Genomic DNA, 21,712 nt, shown 5'->3' with positions numbered 1-21,712 from the left:
TGTTCGTACCAGTTTGCGGATCTCACACTCCAGGTTCTGAATGCAGTCCAGCTTCCTCTTGCGGCAGCGCTGAGCTGCGATGCGGTTTTTGCTTCGGCGGCGGATGTCGTGGATGAACTCCAGCTGCTCCGAGTTCAGCTTGTGCATCTTTATGAGGATCTGGAAGTCGTTGCGTGGCAGGTTGGTGATCTGGTCCACAGGGAAGGGCAGTTTTACCTAAAAGGACCAAAAGGGTTTTATTCATTCACACTATATAAAACATGATACATTTGTATTTATCTTTATTCATTTGATGTGCCCATTAAGTCTTAATGGTAAACTCCTGCATACTGTCTAACTTGCAAGGAAACATGAAGACAAACAGCTCATTAAAACAGGCTGGACATGTTAAATAGGAAGTGTCTACAAGCCTGCAACCTATCCTCATCATGACGTCAGCTCTGATTCAACAAATTAACCAACAAATAAACATCAGCTGCCTGATTATTGCTGCATTCAAGTGGTGTCAGATACATCGGGAAAAACCAGTCTCTAAGTTGTAAAATACACATGAACGACCGCTCAAGTCGAAACATCTCAGAAACTTGGGAAAGAAGTAGGTGCTGAGTTGATGTCATATTCGTCATCAACGTTTGAGGCAAAAGATGGTTTGTTAATTAGAAGATACTTTTAATTAATTCATGTATTGCACATCGACTCTTTTCTCGAATATAACTTGTAATAGAGTTATTTAACACGTCTTCTTCACAGTATCCACAATGTTTGTTTTTGTTGTTTTTACAAAATTCAGACTTTCCGAACTGAAAGCATGTGAACACACTGAGGTCAGAAGAACAACTTCCCAGCTCAGGTTCATTTTACTTTATTTGTACCCGTCGGTAAAGTTGGTTGCATGGAGAGTCACTTAATACAACACAGACAATACATAAAACATACAAAGTGCAAATGCACAGTACATGTGTAAAAGTGCATAAAGTGTGCAGGTTCCTATCATACAATTAATAGAACAAGTTGATGTGTAAAAGCTACAGAGCTGAGAACACCAAAATAAATAATAAATGAATAAAGAACCACTAAGAAGCATGACAACAGATCGGAAACTGGACCATCCGAGGAGCACCTGAATGCAGCATAAGAGCACGGTTGTGTCGGCTCTTAAGTTTTATTTTCATTTCTCCAAATAGACAGAAAACAATTTTACGAATCAACAACAACAACAACAACAACAGAAAAAGAACAACAGGACATCGAAACAAAACAAGAACAACAAGCAAGCAAGCAAGTAAACAAACAAACAAACACATCACACAACAAGCTCAGCCTTAGTATTCACACAACACTGACATACTCCTCCTCTCTATCAGCATCGCCCATCCTCCCACTTTTACCGACAGAAACTTCACCAAAGAAATCCTTTACTTAACGCTGATCAGTTGTCATTTCTTTAATGACAAAGCTCCTGGTCCGTCCTCCAAGGCAACAAAGCAGTACACGAGAGGGAATACTCAAAACAAACAGGAAATGCATATTTCATATTTTTCTGACTGCCTAACTGTATAATAGCTAAATTAATAAGCAAATGTCCCCCCTGGTAATGAAGTTTATTATTATTCTGATATCATATCAGTTGTCTGTTAGGGTGCACTGTGGTGTTATAGCCACCAGGTGTCAGTGTTGCACTGACTCAACATGCCAGCAGGTCGGATACAAAGAGAACACAGGCCGAGCTCTTTGTTTCACTGATTGACATGAGTAAGGGTCTTAATAAAGCACATTTATACTATGAGTAGTTCCCCTATTGTAATAATATAGTTTTCCTTCATCGTGATATATATATATGAACCGATTTAATCACATTTCTGTTACGTTTGTTTTTGTATTTGCTTATGTAAGCACTTCAACATGTGCTTCATTGTGTTCATGTTTGAACATTTATTTTGATTTCTCTATTCTTTACAGTAAGTACCTATCAGTGGATTTATTTATTTATTATTATTATTATCTGCTCGTTTATTTCTATGTTAATGTTTTAATCCTGAGCTGTTCATTTTGCGATCGTAAGATTTTCGTTGATTGTTTTTGATTGATGCGGTACTTTTGGAACTATTTTAGAGGTCAATGGCATCAAAAAGCATCTTTGGAATAAACTTCAGATCTTTAGTCACATGATTAACTGAAAGCTGCTGCAAGCGAAATAAACAAAGAGAGAAATTAAGAGAGCACCGTCTCAATCGCACTAATACATTGGCACTTTTTGAAGTGTGCATTTAAGAAAGTGTGCAGAAATTAGCCTTCATTGTTTGGTAATTAAAGACATGAAATGACTCCAAACTAGGAGCCTGTAGGACTTGAATAGTTGATGCCCTGGTGTCGAAATAGCAATGATATCATTTGATTTCTACTAGACTCAAACTGAAGTTTTAAATTCTGGTATTTTGACAACCTTAACAACGAGTGTGGACGACATGTGCTCTGTGTTCACTCTCTGTGACAGTACATCAGTTTGCTGCGGCTCTGCCAGTATACAACGATGACATCATTCACTGCTCAGAGCTAAAGAGAGAGAGAGAGAGAGAGAGAGAGAGAGAGAGAGAGAGAGAGAGAGAGAGAGAGTGAGAGTGTGTGTGTGTGTGTGTGTGTGTGTGTGTGTGTGTGTGTGTGTGTGTGTGTGTGTGTGTGTGTGTGTGTGTGTGTGTGTGTGTGTGTGTTTAGGTGCCGCCTGTCCTTTACTCTATAGACGTCTATATATAGCTCAGTGACTCTCAGCAGTCACATAATAAGGTTGGAATGACAAAGTGAGCCTCGGTTGGTCATAAATCCTCTCTCTCTCTCTTTCTCCCTCTCTTTCTCTCGCTCTCTCTCTCTCTCTCTCTCTCTGGTGTTCTGGTTTCCTTTTTTAACAATGCGAGGCTCCTTGGAGACGCTCTTTCTGTTGCTTGCAGGTGTTTTTTTAAACATGCGTCCATATAAACATTTGTAAGAAAGCCCTAGATATGTAGAGGCGTCCATACATTTTATCATTAACTCTGTTTCTCAGTGATTAAAAGTTGGCTGTCTGCCGGTTGTTTTCTTCAGATTTCAGCTTGTTTATCTCATCATCTCTAGATAGTAATGCTGGTTTTCCGGTGATACGTTAATTCCAGCAGATTTCTTGTTATCTCGCCTAATTTCTTGTCCTTGTTATCTCGGGATAACAAAGCTGGTTTCCCAAATATAAAGGGAAACAACCTAAAATAACTTATTATCACAGGAAATAAGGTGAATAAAATGTGTGGAAGCCTCAGGTTGCATTGTGATAAACTAAAGGATTATTTGTACTAAATGTAAAACATCTTTCACACAAAGCAAACCCAGTCCCGTCTAATCCTTCAAACAAACTCACCAAAAATGACGCAATAGTTCTGAATTTTAGATCAATCTGTAAAATCTACCATCTTGTTTTTAGGGGTCTGATTTGCAATTTTAGCTTAAATCTAAATCAGTGGCGATTCTAGAGTCTCTTGGGGCCCTGAGCAAGAATCAGTCGGGGTCCCTCCGACCAGCGTTCATCAACTTTATGTCTGCCAGTGTCCAACGCTTACTCCACTTCCTCTTTTTCTCCTCTTTCTTTTTCTCTTCATTTTTCTTTGTTGGGAGTGTGTGTCCTGTCAATAGGGGCCCCCTTGGGGAGGTTTTGCACATTTGGGCCACTGCTTTGGTTTTAGGTTTGTGAGCCCTCAGTGGCCCCCCCATACTGGTCTGGGGAGCAGTTACCTGCCTTGCCAGCCTCTGCTAAAAATACAAATGAATACAAATCTGATCTCTAACCAGATGAAACTCACACCTGGGAGTAGATGTACACAGGATCACTATGGATGACAAAAAGTACTTTGTGCAGGTTTTTTTTTATAGAAGAAACAGGGGGCGGGGCCTATTTCTTTGTGTTTCCACAGGATTTATTAAGAAAGAGAAATGCAGAAGAAGACGAGTGCGCATCAGCTGATTTTAAGCTAAGCTGCACTGGCTCCCAGTGTCTCTGGGGTGATGTTTTTAAGTTCTTTTACTTGTTTGAAAGGCTCTTAATGGTTTAGGACGAGACAACTTTAAGTCACCGACCTTTTGGTAACCTGCTGAGAGTTCTCTTTGTACATACTGTCACATGAATAAGTTAAATGGTAGCTCAAGCCCTTTTTAAGAGATAAAGACAAAAGCTCTTGATGTTTTTGATCAGCAGTCTTCCTTACAGTTTATATTAATGCAACTCAAACATGCACATCATGTTAACACTTGCAGCTTAAATAATATAGAAGATTACATTTTGAGTGTTTGGAGGGAAGAAGCATGGGGGGGGGGGGTCTTGGTAGGCTGGCCTAATTGAAGAGGGCAGATCTGGGATCAGGAGCAGCAGATGGTGAAGGGAACGTGGACCGGACACCTTCCACCTGCCTACAGGGCATCCTAGAGTGTGTGTGTGTGTGTGTGTGTGTGTGTGTGTGTGTGTGTGTGTGTGTGTGTGTGTGTGTGTGTGTGTGTGTGTGTGTGTGTGTGTGTGTGTGTGTGTGTGTGTGTGTGTGTGTGTGTGTGTGTGTGTGTGTCCACTCTTAGGGGTGAGACAACTGGGTCAGGACGAAGAAGTGGGACACTACACACACACATATTCATATGTATACATGAGTGGTAAACAGTGGAGATGTGCACACACTGTACTACACAACGTGATGTGTGTCTGTGAGTTACAGTGTTACACAGAACTTTATTATTAGTTTTTTTTAGTGTACTATGAATCGTATTTTGATGTCTTTATTGTTAAGTGATGGGGTCAGGAGTTGTTGTAGGACAGGAGTCATAGACTTAATACATTTTAGCTAAACTTTTAGTGCGCCACCTGGGGCGTGTCCAGACTTTTTTGATTGTGGGGGGGGGGGGGGGGGGGGGCAGACAGGGGCAAAGACTTGTGCAGGGGTGTCCTAAAGTAAAACCACACACACACATATGAATAGTCAACAATCATATTATCTAGATAATGGAAACATATATATCCTCTTAGCTTGATTCATTAATGACACAAAAATAAGTTTTAAGTGACAGAAACACTGCACACTGTCTAACAAAAATGAATTCATTGGCAATTTTTTGGACCCGAAAAAAATGGCTAGATAAGGCGAAGAGCCAATCACAGAGAAGGATTTTTGGGGTGGCCAATCAGATCTCAAGGGTGCCACCCCTGGTCACCACCCCTACCATGTACAGAGGCTTAAGTCCTTGAGAGCGGGCGGCTCAGGTTCAAATCCGACCTCTGGCTCCTTTCCTGCATGTCGTTCCCCACTGTCCTAGCTCTAAAATAAAGGCATAAAAAGCCCACCGCTCACAGTATGTTAGCATGCATAAAGAAGAGCTGAGCACCTTACGATGCATCAACATCTGCAAAACATCTGTGTTAACTCATCCCAAGACCAGAGGCCCTGACCTCTCCATATATATATATACTGTATATGTATATCCAAAGATTGTTTGTGTGTGTAAGAGAGAGCTCCAGTGTGAAACTCATCTCAAATCCCGTCTGATATTGCATGTGCTCAGATGTCACCATAGCAACCATACAGCTCCTTTAAAATCCAGGGAGTATGTGTTGGAAGTGTTTGCGTCATTTCTCCGCAGAGAAAAAAAACCGTCTAAGAATAGTCCCAGCTTTAGAGAACACCTCTGATACGCCTGAGAAAGAAAAAAAAAATCAATGATCTGTGATTCTAACACAGAAACACGAGCTGTAAACTGTGGCTCTATAGGAGGCTGGTGGTTTTTCTGAGGTAGAAGCACAATTCACTTTTTTTCAAATTTCAAAACCTTTCCATCCATGAGCAATACTGACATCTGAAAGTAAAATCTAAATAACATGTCAAATACATGGGGAGTTTATTACAAAGATTACTGACCAGATGTTAGAGTTTTCAAAATCATAATTTCTTTTTCTAATCCCGAGCTTTGTGACACACTTTTCACTGTGTTTATTGTAGAGCGCCTATGGAAACATGGATCCAGACTGAATGATGTGAAGTGGACATTTGTATCCTTTCACTTTTTCTGTATTTCTTTAAGTCTAATGTTATCTCTTTTAATCCTCAAAGTCGAGACAGGGACACGGGTCACAAATTAGCCAAGGCTAGAAACCTGTATGGAGGACATCTACTTTGTATTTCATGAAGAAATGCTCATTGCACGTAAATAAATGAATACAGTGCAATAAAGAACAGACGTTACAGGGTGCACATGTTATAACTCATAGTTAAATCTGAAGACCTTCACATTTCTATTATATCTGTGTTTGAAACAAGCTCCTCCTAAAATCAAAGATGAATCCAATAAGCTGTTTTTGTTTTCAACTCTAAATTGGCACCAATCAATCTGAGGGTATCTGAAAACTGGCTTGAGTTTAACTGACTGAATCAATGGTGTAGAAGCATGTTCATGATAGCCAGGTATAATCTATCCAACAGGTAACATATATGCATGCTTAGGGAGAAAGTATTGCTTGGATACAAAACAAAAAATCGTATTTGCTGTGCAAATATCAAATTCCTGTAAAAAGAAATTAAAAAAAAGTCTAAAAAAGTTGGGCTGTTCAGAAATGTCACCATCTGACATCAACAATCTCAGGGGTCAGGGGTCGTGGGAGGCTGGAGGCTGGAGGCTGGAGGCTGGAGGCTGGAGACAATCCCAGCTGTCAGTGGGCCCTGGACTGGTCACCAATCATTCACAGGGCACCATCTGACATATAGGTGGTGTATCAAATATTCTACAGGAGCAATACTGAGTTCAGTTCAATTTGTATCACCAATTTCCTTCAAGAGGGAACTCTTTATACATGGTTTAAGAAGACATAGAGAGAAGTTGCCTGCAGTTGCATCAGCCTCTGTTTGCCATTTCTGCTAACTGAAAGTGGTCAAGAAAACCTCCAATGCTTCCACTCACTAAATCCTGACCAGTCTCTCATACATCAGTTGACAATTTGACCACCATCATTGATGATGATACTTCCTCTGCATTGTTAACTTCTTCTGTATTAAGGTTTTTAAGGAAACAGAAGAACCTCTGATCATTAAAGTTGATGACTTAACCAGACTTATCCAGGTTTGGGCAACATGGGCTCCACTTGAGCCAGATGTACTGGGTTTGGGCTCTAGGTTGGCCCTCTGTTGAACTAGCACACTTAGCTAATGTGGTCAGGTGTTGATTCACTCTTGCATTTGTACACCTCTATCAGACCCAAACTCTCCTAAGCGTTCTGAGCATGCTCCAAAGTCCCCACCCCGGGCTTTTAGCCAGACATAAATGAACCTTGATTTAGACAAAGCAGACTCTTTGTTAAGAATGTGTCATTAAGGATGTACTAACCTCAGGGCCAGAGACTCTGGACATCCCACTTTCACTGTCTCCCTCAGAGAACGATCCTGATTCGTCGCTGGAGTTGCCGCCACTGGCACCAAATCCCCGTTCACTTTTGATCTTGTTGCAGCCCTGGGAGAAGAGAAGCTCTCCGCTATGGGGGTTCCTCGGCTCCACTCCCACAGACAGGCAGTGAGACAGTCCAGAGGCGGAGCCTGAGTTTGGGGACGAAGAGAAGTCAAACTGTGGAAGGCTGGAAGGTGAGCTACCACTGCCTGCGTCCTCCGGGTACGAGAAGGATGAACGAGAGCTGGAGGTCTGGGTCCGGGGCTCAGACGGAGAAGGGGACTGGGCTGATGTCTTGATGGGAACAGGGCAGCTGGTGCTGAGGCATGACCGACCCGAAGAAGGAGCTTCTACCTGCATGAGAGTCGAGACTTTTTCCCTGAACTTCTCTTCCATGTAAGAGTGGGCCAACATTTGCTGCTCGCCAGCTGCTGAGGAGAATATGACACTTCGTCTGTCAAGCTCCCCTTCATACTTTGAAGATGAGGCTTTGGAAACTGGCCTTTCCATTCTCTTACCAACGCCAGCTGGTAAAACATCTGCAATGCTGCTCTTTAGGTCGACTTGATCCAGGGACTCTGTCTTGTCCCTGTGCCTGTCTTTGACCAGTTCCTTGTAGTGGTTGAGGGACAGTCTGTTGGTGAGTAGCTGCTGGATGGTGGTGCTCGGCACACAGCTGAGATCAAGGCCACCTCTCTGGAGGTAGGAGCGCAGGCAGGAGGAGGGTGAACCTCTGCTCGGAGAGTGCTCAGGTGCTACTGGAACCCCTTCCACTTCTAGCTCCATCTCCAGCACCTCCTCAGTACACATTTCTGGAATGCAGCCACTCCTTCCTTCTTCTTCTTCTTCTTCTTCTTCTTCTTCCTCCTCAAACATGAACGGTTCCTCTTTGATCCTGGAGGGAGAGAGAAGGCTCTGTGGAGCAGCATTGCTGTCTGCGAGCTGTGATCTCACAGGGCTGACTGAGGTATGATTGGCCAAAAGGACATCATCAATGTCATCATGGTTTTCTCCATTGTGCTTATTTTCACAGATCTGGTACTGATATTTCCTGTACTTGGGAAACTGAGAAAGGTCAGCGGGTAGGGGAGCAGTACTTGCTACATGATTGGTCTGCTGCCTTGTCTCACAAGACTCACTCGAGGATATGGCCTCAGAGAAGACTGTATCCTCAGCTGTGGTGTCTTTGCTGTATTCCACCTTCCCGTTACTGGCGTGCTCGCTGTCGTTCTGCAGCTGGGCTTGGAGGAAGCGGAAGCAGGAGTCCTCCAAGTTGTGAACACCCAGGAAGTCAGCGCACAGGATGACCTCGTGGATGTTCTCCCGGCTTATGACGAGCTTGGCTGTGTAGGCAAACTGGAGTAGTGGAGCAAAGCCCTTAGCTGTGACCTGTGGAGGACGGCAGAGAAGAAACAACAGATAAACAAATGGCTCACCATCAATGCCTTAAAGAGTGAACGTTGCATTAGGACATTTCTTTTTGTGTGGAGCACCAGCACTAAGACGAGGGCCGGGCAACAGCAAAATGTGACATGAGCTTCATCATCTTCAACATAGCTTTCTACTGTTTCTAAAAACAGTATAAGCAAGACGGGGTGACTTATGAGCAATGCCAGACATCTGTTTACTTATCAGCTTTGAACGTCTCTGGGGAAATAAAGTCCAGGGTGTTCTTGGGGCCCATCTGCTGTAAGAAGGGTATTTTTAAACTGCTAATTAAAGGCATGGAGAAAATGAAATTACCCCTTGACTTTAATTCAAGTGGTAAATTTAAATGTAACATACATTACAACAAAATATTATCTTTTTTTTTTAATTTGATTTGATTCAAAAATGTTCATCATATTTTCATTAACATGAGAAGATGCTTGTGTGGCCACATTCCTGCTTTATACATCTTACATGCTCTGGATCCTTTGGTCTGTTCCCTCTCTTCCACCCTTCACCCCCCCCCCCCCCATCTCTGCTCTCTTCATGTTCCCCTATATCGTAAACATGGCTGCTACTGTGTGTGTATGTTATGGTGTGGTGCAGTATGTATGTGTTTACTCTATATATGTGCTATGAGTGTGTGCAGATGAAAATATGTATGCATGTGTGTGTGTGTGTGTGTGTGTGTGTGTGTGTGTGTGTGTGTGTGTGTGTGTGTGTGTGCTGCTGTGCATGTAAGCTTATTTTGGGCTAGCGTCAGCAGCTTTGCAGAAACATCTTAATAGGCTGAGAAGAGGAGCCAACCTCGATGAGACGGTAAAGTGAGAGAGAAATGGTAATAATCCACGAGTAGGATTGAACATTAACCATTTCAGACTCCTGCTTTCCTATTTTATTTCCTTCATGATGCATTTGAGAAATGATGTGGGCTGTCAAGCTGGAGAGGAATTTTTTGGGGCTTGGACGGCCCCGGGGTCTCCTAAAACTCTCAAGTTTATTAGCCACATTATAACCCTTTTTATATCGCCAGTTCAAGGCTCGACTTTTACACCCCTGTAACAATCATCTTTGCTGTAAATGTCTCAGAGGAATAACGCGGAGTTTGCAACTCAAGTTGTAAACTTGAGCCGTTTTCACATATGCTCTCCTGAAAATGTCTTTAAGATTTCAGGAAGACTGCCGCTGAAATCCTCCTGATCTGGTGTTTCACACCCGCACCTCAAAGCGGGACATTATCCCGGGCAGAAAGGAGGGGGGGGGGACTCCTGAGGCAAGACATGACGTTAAGAGGAATGACGAGGAAGTGGTGGATGAAGCAACAGAGTAAAAAGAGATGTGTCGTTTGAAAGAATCACCAACGTCAGCTTGCTAATATGTTAGCTCGTTCGTGTATGATCACTTCTGGCTCCAGAGATTGATGCAGAAAAAACTAAGTAGTAGTAGAATGATTTGTTGTGCAGCTGGCAAGGAGCACGACAGTATTGGACAGCCAGCTTGTTAAGCTCTGAGCCACGAGTTCCAGTCACGAGCGTGATGGAACGGACGGCAGAGAGGACGCAGAAAATAAGGCGGGGAGTCACAGGGGGATCAAACATGGTGGGGACCAGTGCGAGTGATTAGTGTACAAGGTAGGCAGAGCCACACAGACGTATTAATCAATATGACACATCTGGGCCATTGTATGGTAATGTCAGCCGCTGAGATCAGGAGCTGCTCTCTGATCAGCCCCGGTGGTGAGAGGAAGCAGCAGAAAACAACAAGGTAACCTCATACATATTCATAGCACCTGGTGTTTTCATAAACACATCACTTTGTGTCAGCTCTGTAGTTTTCATCCATGCAGTCGTCCTCCTCTTTTAACCTTTTCTGTCCAAGGACGGTCAAGCTCGCACCGTACTTTTCTTCATCATGGTAGTTATTTGAGGCACTTAAGAATATCCTATTTGAAAGTCTTGCTGCACTTTTCCAGCTGATTGGTGGAGACTGAGCTTCTGCTAGGATTGTGTTTAAGGTCCACAAGTTATCCTTGTGTCGTTTATTGTCTGACCCAGGCACATGAGCACCAAGTGGTCCCGTTCAGATTCTTTTTTTAAGTGTACATATAACTGATCTATTTTTATTTTTTATTAACTATAGTTTTCTACCAAAAGAAAAAAAAAAAAGAAAAAAAAAATTATAAGAAAAAAATATTAAATAGCTGTTTGTAATTCCGTTCTCACAGTTTATAAATCTGTGCACAATTTTGTTTTTTTGTTTTTTTGTTTTGCATATCAGCATAATGGCAATAAAGCAGGGGGCACTGATGGCGTTCGGCTAGTCCTCCAAGCAAAGGTCCTGGGTTCAAATCTGACCTGTGGCTCCATTACCGCATCTTATTCCCCCCATCTCTTTTTTCTTCATTTCCTCCTCTATCCCTTGAAAGAAAGGCAAAATTACCCAAACAAGATAAAGATAATAAAGCTTCAGTTACTTATTGCTGCTCACACTTAGTTTCCATCTTAAAGTGGGATGACCCCTCAGTCTGTGCAGTTTTTCAGGATTCCAGGTTAACATTTATTTTTAAAATGAGACTATTCCCAGTGAGTCACATGTTCTCCGTGGTCCTTTACCTTGTCTGGCAGGTTAATGATGGGCTCCGCTTCACCTGCTGACCCATTGTGTCCCAGCAGAGCCTGCAGGAAGTAGCGGCTGCTCGCGGCGAGGACGGCCCTGTGAGCGCGCACCTCCCTCCCCTCCACCAGAAGGGTCACATCGCACAGGATGCCCTGCCGCCGCTGCTCCTCCAGGCTCAACAGCACGTTGGCACAGTGGACCTTTGATTCATACACGTACACGGGCGCTGCCGCCTCACCATCTCGCTCCTCCTCGCCTGCAGACATCACTCCCTCTAGCACCCTGCACAGAGGAAAGACAGACGGGGGGGAGAAAGAAGGACATGTTAGTTTGCTGCAGGCTGCATTTTCATTTGTAGGAATTTTTTTGAGGGTTTCTTGCTGGACTGTTATCTAAACTCAAGAAAAATATGGTAAAATGATTTAATCAGGAAGGAATGCATAAAACATGAGTAGGATTGTAGGGGAACATGGAAGCAGAGTACACAAACTGTGTCAAAAATAACCACTTTTTCTTGCTTTAACTGAAATGAATGCAAACAACTCTGCTGCCAGGAAATATGCAATTCTTACAAATTGGATACATTTTGAGGGGATGAAAATAAATGGTCTGCAAACATCCATTTGTATGAATAGTCTGGTGATATTTGCATGTCAAATATTAAGAAAAATGGCTGTTGGGAAAAGGCCAGGAGAGCCGTTTACAGCAGTAAGATGTGGACGATTCTAACTTCAGTGCTGACTAATGTGCTGTAAAACACTAAACATAGAGCTTAGGAGATAAGTTAATCGGTACATTGATTGATAATTGTCTTCTTTGTTGTTAGATTTTCTTCAATTTGGAAGAAAACACGACTGCTGTGAGATAATGAGGACATCACTGAAAGCTTTAAAATGATTCCAGCAACAAAAAAAAAAAGAGACACTCAGCATATCTCTTTTCACCTCCACACCTCGGCTGCAGCCTCAGACATTTGAATGGGAGAAGGACTGAAGGGTGCATTCACTGATTCACTGCAGGTTCAATGCCATCTACTGTAAAAAAAAAAAAAAAAAATGTTTTGCATAATATAGAATATATATGTATAAAGAAGCTGAAAAAGAAGTCGATGTAATGCAGACGTCCACATTAATTTCAGGCAGCTCCATCCTTTGTGTTTCATCTTAGTGCTGCAGAACATAAAGCCCTGACACAGACAGCTGAGCATGCAGTCTGTCTGTCTCATCAGCCCTCAGCCCTGTGTGTGTGTGTGTGTGTGTGTGTGTGTGTGTGTGTGTGTGTGTGTGTGTGTGTGTGTGTGTGTGTGTGTGTGTGTGTGTGTGTGTGTGTGTGTGTGTGTGTGTGTGTGTGTGTGTGTGTTCTGCTGATTCATGGATTTTGAATAGACAGGGCTGAGCGCTGGGGGCTCGCTGAAGTCGTGTTGTATCGTCCCCCCCCCCCTCCCAGCAGCCCATGGGCCAATCATCTCTGCTTGTAGACCGTCTCCTGCTCCCCCCTCAGGAACTCTTCAGGCTCACACTCTTTTCTCTGTTCAGGCATTTTATTAAGATGCATACAAAAAAATAGTCCCTACTACCATTTACACACTGCACTGTCTTTCTGCTGAGAAAACAAAGAGAGGGGAAAACGTTACTCTCTACATCTGGTTATCCACGCGACTCCTCAGACTGGAGGCTAAGAATCTGCTGAATTGTAAGGTTGTCATTATACCAAATTCTTAGAGGCAGAATTAGCGATATTTTACACATAAATTCAGCAGAAATAAAGTCCATTCTGTGTAAATGTGTCTGTGAGTCATGACTGTCTACAATGAGTGAGAAGCTCGAGTCCCACTGGCTGTGTTGTTGTCAGAGTTGTGTTTACACGGACGGGACGGCCGGCTCCTCCCCTTGTGTATAAAAGATGTTTTAGTCAAGAACTAGAGAGAAGAAGAAAAACATACTCACTGATTATTTAGATGTCAAGCTACGAGCTAACTAAAGAGCGCTAACATTAGCCTGCTAACACAACAATGCAGGACACAGGTGATAGCAGCTCGAGCAAAGGCCAATTTTGTCTGCCGCTTGCCTTAACTATGCTTAATTAATTATGGTGCGTTCTTATTGATAACTACTTTATGTGAATGTGAGTGGAGAGGGGTTGGAGGTGTGTCTCTGGAGGAGAGCGGAGGCTTCAGTATGGAGGAGGCGTGGCCAAACAGCAGTTTGTTTTGGTTTCATGCTGGTGCTCAAGGGCGACATCTACTGGATCAAAAAGTCACACATTCTTCCTTCAAGCTTTTTTGATACCTGTTCAAATGTACCACGGCTACAATATTTGTGCAGTATAGAGACAGTGCTCGCTTTCTTTCTGGCACTTTTCTTTACTAATCATTAAGATAAGAGAGACTGAACCGTTTTGAAACACATAGTATCAAACAGTGTCTTTATTGTACTCTTGTGTTCTCTCCCACTGATCGCTCACTTTGCTCCTGGCTGTAAAGTCCTGATGAGTGGTCGTGGGATGTGAGACTCGTCCTTCTGATGACTCACCGATCATTTTATTTTGAGGAACTATTCAGCACAAACAACACCTCCTCACGAACAGGAACAGTACGAGCTGTTGTCTGGCGGCATTTTCTTTTAGACCTGACGTTTATTTCTAAATGACTCAGCTGAGATGTTTGGTTTGGTTTTGCACACATCCATTAGTGTGAAAGTTTGGTAATATATGCATGCTGGAAATGGCCAGGAGAGTCATTTACAGCAGTAAGATGTGGAACATTTAAACATGTCTGACTTCACTGCTGACTAATGTGCTGTAATATACTATACTGTAGAGTTTAGGAGATAAGTTTATTGGTACATTGATGGATAATTGTCTTTGTTGTTGTCAGATTTTCTTTCACACAACTGCTGCGAGATCATGAAGACTTCACTGAAAGCTTTAAGAGCATTTCTCTTTTCGTCTCCACACCTCGGCTACAGACTCAAGACATTTGAAAACACCTCCTCACAAAAAGGAACAGTACGCTCTGTAAGCTTTTTAGTTGAGGTCTAAAAGATTCAGCTTAGACGTGTACATATTTCATGATTACTTTAGATATTAAATGTATGTCGTCACTCATTCTGCATTCTTCATTTGCAGGTTCAGTCCCTGTTTCAGACCCATGAACCCTGAGCTGAGATTTGTTATGTGATGTCAAAACAAAAGGAAGAAAAACTAGTGTGTGTACATCCAAGCAGCAATGCAAACAGGTGCAGGATTTAAAAAAAAAAAAAAGTATAAACTGCAGAAAAAAAGAGAGAAAGCTCTTCACAATGAGCAACTTTATTTTAAACAGCGAGGGCAACATCTTGAGGCCTGAAGAAATAAAGTCGCTCATTGGGAGCTGAACAGTGTGGAGAGCTTTCTCCTTTTCTGCATGTCAAAAGAAAAAAAAAAAACCTTGCAGGCAGCTCCGTGTGTTGGAGAACATCTGACTGAGAGGTCAGCAGAAATGCAAAGCAGGCGGATATTTAAAGAAGGTTTTTTTTGTCCGGCTACAACAAGTCAACAATCAGTCTTCAAGAAAATGTTTTTGTAAAAACGCTTTGGTTTTGATTCAAAGCAGTTCCCTGTTAAGAATACACTTTCCTCATTCAAAAAGGAGTCTGAGTCTGTGGAAACTGGGACAGTGTGACATATCAATCAAAAAGAGAACAACATAAATTCAATTGAATAATCAACTTTATGTTTTTGTGTCAATATTCACTTATTTCAGAGGAATCCTTTAATTCTGAGTCTCTCTTTAAGCATCATCCACACGCTTTCAGAATTGGGGTTTTCATCAACAACACAAAGTCAAACAGACTTGACTTGAGAGAGGAAAGAACTGAGTCGACGGTTTTTTAAGCATCACTACAAAATAGAGAAATGATTTGGAGAAAATGCACAAACGTTCCCCACTTGCAACATTTCTCTCTCTGAAGGATCCAGCTCTTTGACTTTTCTAACTATGTGTCTCCATGTTTTTTTTTTTTCTTCTTCCCGCCTCTCCATACCATGCAGTGCAAATCATTCAGAGACAGTCGAGGGTCTTTTGGTAAACAAGTGGTTGCGGGTGGTTTCATCAGCGCGTCTGGGCTGAGCTTTAATATGTGTGAGGAGAGCTTGGCATGTTTCTGCAGCCGGCTGCACTGACAGGCTGCTCACTGATATCCAGAATAATCCACAAACTGTAAAAAAAAAAAAAAAAAAAAAAAATCTCCCCTGAAGAGAAGGAGGAGGAGGAGGAAGAGTAACTGGGCTTACATTTAGTGTATGTTAGCCAGGTTTTTTTTTTCTCTGGTGATAAAGAAACAATGATACCACAGCTTGTCTCAGCTCTGCACATGTTTTAGAGAGGAGCCATCGGAAACATAAATACTGTCTCAATAAAGGGCACAGTGAGAGTCTGTGTTTATCAGACCGTCTTATCAAGCGCCACAGAGCCTGGGTTACTTAAACACACTCAGGTGCAGAACAATAAGACCCCTGAACCTTGTTTGCAACTCAACAGAATATAATGCCCGTCTGAGCTGAGCCTATACACATTTTTTTTAATGGAGCTTTGTTAGGACTGTTTTCTCACACGGCATTTATAACCTTCGCTAATTAGTGCCGTTTGTAAAGGACTGGTAATGCTGAGGTTGGTCTTGATATTTCGATGTAACCTGTTCTCCAGTGTAATAACTTTCATGGATCCTCACACTGTTACCTGGAGTGTTTCCTGGAGAGTCGCACAAACGACACAACACAGAGCAGGTTCATCCTCTACGATCTGCCTACAAAGTCTGACAACATCTCCACAAACCACCATCAACAGGCACAACCTCCGAGCGGAGCAGCAGGAGTTTCCTCCTGTCCAAGCTGCTCTTGCCAGAATCTCCCAGAATGCATCTCTCTGTGACCGCTCAGCTCCAGTTGTCCCGTTAGCCTACATTCAACCGGGCAGAACCATCAATCAAACACACAGACGCACACATCTGAGGATGCTCCATCCCCTGAGAGATGAGCAGAGGTGGCCACAGAGACACACACACACACACACACACACACACACACACACACACACACACACACACACACACACACACACACACACACACACACACACACACACACACACACACACACACACACACACACACACACACACACACACACACACACACACACACACACACACACACGTGAATAATTCATCACAGAGCCTCAGACCAGGCAGAGATCATCCCCAGAGCTGCTGCTGCTGCTACACACAAATATTAATTAACAAACACTAATAATTCACTGATTCAACTCGGTGTGTGTGTGTGTGTGTGTGTGTGTGTGCGTGTGTGTGTGTGTTTGTGTGTGTGCAGTCCTATGGCCTACTTTCCTCCACCCTTCCTGCCTTCTCCCCTCCTGCCCTGATTATGTCTTATTTTCATCTGATGGTGTCTTTGGGGTATACAGTGTGTGTGTGTGTGTGTGTGTGTGTGTGTGTGTGTGTGTGTGTGTGTGTGTGTGTGTGTGTGTGTGTGTGTGCGTGTTTGCGTGTGTGTGCATGTGTGTGTAATCGACGAATAAGGTATGGAGAGTTAGTAACATCTGATCACATCATTTACCAAAATAAGTCCGACTTAAATCATTTAAAAACTAATTTTATGATGTTTTTGGTTTTTTGGGTTTTTTTTTACCAAATAATTCTTATCAAAAGAAAATAAAGTTGTATAGTTAATGAAAATAGAAATAAAAGCATGTCAACAAGTTACAACAAAAGGCACGTGTGGTTGTCATCATCTCTCTTTCCTGAACAGGAAACAGAATAATACACTTCAACACACACTACAACAACTGCAAGTGTGATGAACTTAAAGAGAAGGACTGAAGCATCTGCTGAATGCAACGGACTTCCAGTTTGTGTGTGTGTGTGCGTGTGCGCGTGTGCGTGTGCGTGTGCGTGTGCGTGTGCGTGTGCGTGTGCGTGTGCGTGTGCGTGTGCGTGTGTGTGTGTGAGAGAGAGAGAGAGAGTAAAAAATTGCAGTTCCTCAAGTGGACACTAGAGCAACTGCAATGTTTTTGCACTTCTGGCATTGGCTTCAGTTTTCAGTTGCTGCCTCAATCGGACATCTTTCTACAACAAGGTGAATCGCCCCCTGCTGGCAATTAATAATAATGCACGTTTAAGACGCCGTAATTGGCTTCAATTTAAGGAGGCTTTGTCTACTTTCAAAAGTTGAACATATTTTTGCACCAATCACTCAAGTAGTTGTTGAGATTTTTCAGCAACCTCAGTCCCAGTACGGCTAAAAAAAAAAAAAAAAATCAAACCATCACTTGTGATTCTTCAGCCTCATATTTTAAGCAAAGTGAGAACCTCTTAGTATTTCATCAACAAATGCGAATACAACAAAATCAGATGTTGAATAATTCCTGCAGGCTTTTCTTATTTCTCACACAAACTGATCCAAACAAAAAGAGATGAAACTTTATCTGAGCAGGAAATTACCTCAAAACATTTCACAGCTAAAGATAGTGCTCAGCCTCATCTACATTACCGGAGTCCTCCCCGGGGAGTTCCTATACTCCGGAAATATACCGCCATGACATCAGCGACTCCCATCCAACAATGAGCCTTTGTTGGGAGAGAAGCTCTCCCTCTCACGGCGGTCATTGAGATCCTGATAAACGACCTCTGAGGTCATTGTCAGCAGTGTTTGCGCGACGCTCGGCCTCCTTCGACCCTGAATAACTCATCCTGCCTTTGTCGAGTGGAAATGGATTTACTGCAAATGAAACCTCTTCATCCCTCCGGCGAGCAGCCAGCTAACCTGACAGAGCGCTCAGATGTCAGAGGACCGCTGTAGAGGAGTGTGAAGGGCAAGTGGCCTGCTGTAGGAGAGGGGGATTATGGGTAGTAAATGGACTACAGGGCTCAGACATTTATGACGGAAGTAAAATGTGATATTACACATGGGGAGGGGAGGGTGTGTGTGTTTAAACGGGGATTAAGTTACAACCTACACATGCTTGAATAGCTGACCCAGGTACTTTTAGCTCTCATTGCTCCTCTCTCCTCATCAATACCTTCACCTTGTATCCTACAAAGACACACACACACACACACATCTAACCCCCATGAGTGTCTCAGACTGCTATAGATCTAAAGCAGAGCACTCACAGCTCTAATCAGCCTCCATCAGGGGAGCATTTGTAACCCTGAGAAAAGATGCCTGTGTAGGTTCTCCGTCATCTAGGTCATGGTAAATTCAAAGCTTCATCCAAAGGTAACTGAAGAAGCCTTTCGGAGGAGAGGTGATCTTAAACCAAGTCCAGTTAGCTTTCGATCGAGCTTCGACACCTGAGAAAAGCAGACTGAAGCCCTTTTCAGACCCTTTTTTTCCCCAAAAAAGATGTTGTAACTAAGCTCAGCAGACATTTTGTCTCCATTCATACTGATTCTGCAATGGTGTAATACTTGTGTCTCAGTCAGGAGCTCCACATACACACACAGTCAGACATGCACACACACACACTCAGCGCTCTGTTACTACCTCCAAAGACCCTACAGAGGGGGGGATCGATTCATTCATTAAGCCTATGCAACATTCAGATTGAAGGTGAAACACCGCAGTTCTCACTTTCTGGACAGTAATTATAGAGTCAGGGCTGAGAGAGATAGTGGATAAGGCTTCTAACGTATTGACAGCAATGTTCAGGGTTTGGGGAGCGGGTGATTTCTGTGCACAAAATAAAGCTTCTTCACAAACACACCTCCCTGTCTGACATGTCAAATCTCCTGCTTCTGTGAGGGACGTGTGAAAGAGCAATTCCGCAAGATTTCAGTGGCAGGCCGTGCTGAAACTTTCTAGAAGTTTTTAGGAGTGCTTGTGTGAAAGTAAAAAAGGTTGAATCTGTGCTGAGATTAACTTCCTGCATCACAGCTGTGTTTAAACATTGCAGTACTTGTGTGACAAACCACTGAGACAATCTGCACTTTTCCAAACTAAACAAAGAGTCTGAGGTCAGCAGTCTGCAGAAAGAATCTGTGAGTGTGTTGACCGAGCAGAGCTGCTGGCTGTGGACTCTGGAGGTGAGAAAAGTTTCTGGCTGAACTCGTTGACTTCTTCATAGACTGATTCACTGAACATTTAATCGAACTTCAAACACCACTTCCTTTTCCTCTAGTTCATTTATTTTCTTTCCAGCTTCTTGCAAACACCTGATGGTTTACTCTTAAAGGAGCAATCTTTAACTCTGACACCTAGTGTTTAAAATGGATACTGCAGTCTAAATTCTAAACATTGTAGAGCTCTGTCTCCCCCCGCCCCCTCCTCTCTAGAGTCGATGCTCACGCAGGTTGCCATGTGGTGGACACTGAAGCTTCAGTGTTTATCCAGCTCTGCATCGGTCTGTATACCTTTCTGTGTTCTAACCTCTCTCCATTTTTCAAAAGCATCTCCAATATTGATCCTAGTTTGAGCACGTTTCTGCTCGTGGAGCTTATTAGAAACATGCAGAGGCTTTTTAGGTCGGGTACAATCACTTCTATCTGAACCACTTCTCTTGCCCGCTTCCATCACTGCAACACCTGTTGGTTTGACCTGATAACTGCTCTCATATCTGGTAAACCAAGGGGCGTCCAAAACGGCCTTAAAACATAGTTTCCAGCTGGGTGAGGTGTTTAGCTTGCTTGATATGGAGAGGTGCACAATGGGACTTGAGGGGGTCACTTTTACATTTGACATCCACACAGATCGCAGTACGATCGGCGTTAAACAAAAGACGTATTTGAGTGTCAGATCCATGACTTGCAAAGCTTGTTATACTCCAAAACTCTTCACACATAACACTCCTTTTGATTTATTTTGTTGATTCTGAGAAGGAAAACTGCAAAAATCATGACCAAGCTCCAGTATTCTTCTAGTGATGTGCAAAAGCAAAGAATTAAAAAAACAGAACAGAGAACATTTTTTAGACATTCGCTGCGCCTACAAAATCTTTATTGATTCGCCTCATGGACTTTCCAACAGCAACATCATCGGCACACTGATGATGCTTTTACTCACACATTTTTATTTATCTGTAGATTTCCAAAGTTCAGCATCATTTCTGGTGATCATAAACACCAGTGAAATATTTCCTACTGCAAAACATGCAGATTTCCACCTGGCCGTTAGTGCAGAGGAACAGAGGGGAGCTCTGTTCCAGAAAAAGGGAAGTAGTCAGTCAACAGTGCACGTTGTTAACTGCTCTCTGTCCTTCCCTTCCACATCTGCATGTTTCAGCATAAAAAACACAGCAGTGTAAATATACAATATCAATTAAATATGTTGGTATCTGGTGCGAGGCCAAATGTGTCACATCAAAACTGAGCAATACATTTATACATGTTCTGAAAAGGGTGCTAAAGCTCTCTGCTGCCAAATGAGTCATAAAGGCGGCGATGCTGAGCAGAGGATCATTTCATCTCCTTCACACGGCAACACAATGTGGGCGAGAAAATGAAAGTACACATGTGGGCCGCCAGACGCCCACAGAGTTTCCACGGAGGAAAGCTGAAATGATTAACTTCACGTCTATGGAAATCAGGGACTTCTTTCAAATCTTTTAAAATGCTTTTGCATCGTAGCAAAAGCAGCAACAGAAATGCGCTACTGGAATTAACCTTTTGAACTCTGCAATAGATGCACTGCCAAAAACTTTTCGCTTAATCAGATTCACTTCTTGGCATATAAATACTACTATGAGATAATATGCAACTTTTGATCCAGTAGACGTCGCTCTTTAGCACCAGTCTGATCCAAACAAACTCTCGGCCAACCGCCTCCACTCCTCCCCTCCTCCCCCATATTGTATACTTAAGTGGGCGGGGCTGACTCACTAGGGTTAACGGTTGGACAGGGAGGGGTTAACGTGAAAAAAATAATAATAAAAAGGCCTCTGAGTGATATAAAAACAAGCTAAAGGAAGTACCACCCCCCCAATGTAAACACAGAGCTCAGAGCAACAAACCCACAGGGAGTTTGACTTCACTCGACGTCATTACTGAACAATACATTTAAGAAATATATATTTGATTTGAAGTACTTCATTATTTTTTAACAAGTTTGACATTCAGTGAAGTCAACCTAACCCGCCCTACGCTAGCCGACATATTCAATATAACGTGCCGACACCAAATGCAATGCAACATGGAGCGTAACATAAGACAAACAAACAGAAGAAGTCTCCAACCTTCACATTCGGCTGAGTG

The 21,712-nt window shown here is 42.8% G+C and overlaps 1 protein-coding gene across 2 annotated transcripts in view; it reads right to left on the bottom strand.

Moving 5' to 3' along the window:
* bach2a (BTB and CNC homology 1, basic leucine zipper transcription factor 2a) overlaps positions 1-21,712 on the bottom strand; it is a 44,696-nt gene that overhangs the window by 7,971 nt on the left and 15,013 nt on the right. The window contains exons 2-4 of one of the 2 annotated variants that reach the window (XM_065966565.1): positions 11,469-11,754; positions 7,372-8,817; positions 10-216 (exon numbers count right to left, since the gene is read on the bottom strand). In XM_065966565.1, coding sequence (XP_065822637.1) covers positions 10-216; positions 7,372-8,817; positions 11,469-11,738 — 1,923 coding nt within the window. In that variant the 5' untranslated portion in view covers positions 11,739-11,754. Of the gene's footprint in view, positions 1-9; positions 217-7,371; positions 8,818-11,468; positions 11,779-21,712 lie in introns of those variants that run through there. The other variant, XM_029278764.2, reaches the window with a different exon arrangement.

The sequence above is a fragment of the Labrus bergylta genome, chromosome 18, assembly GCF_963930695.1.
Source record: "Labrus bergylta chromosome 18, fLabBer1.1, whole genome shotgun sequence".
Classification (NCBI taxonomy): Eukaryota; Metazoa; Chordata; class Actinopteri; order Labriformes; family Labridae; genus Labrus; species Labrus bergylta.
Note: the sequence above shows the minus strand (reverse complement) of the source record. Positions and strands in the feature narration are given on the sequence as shown.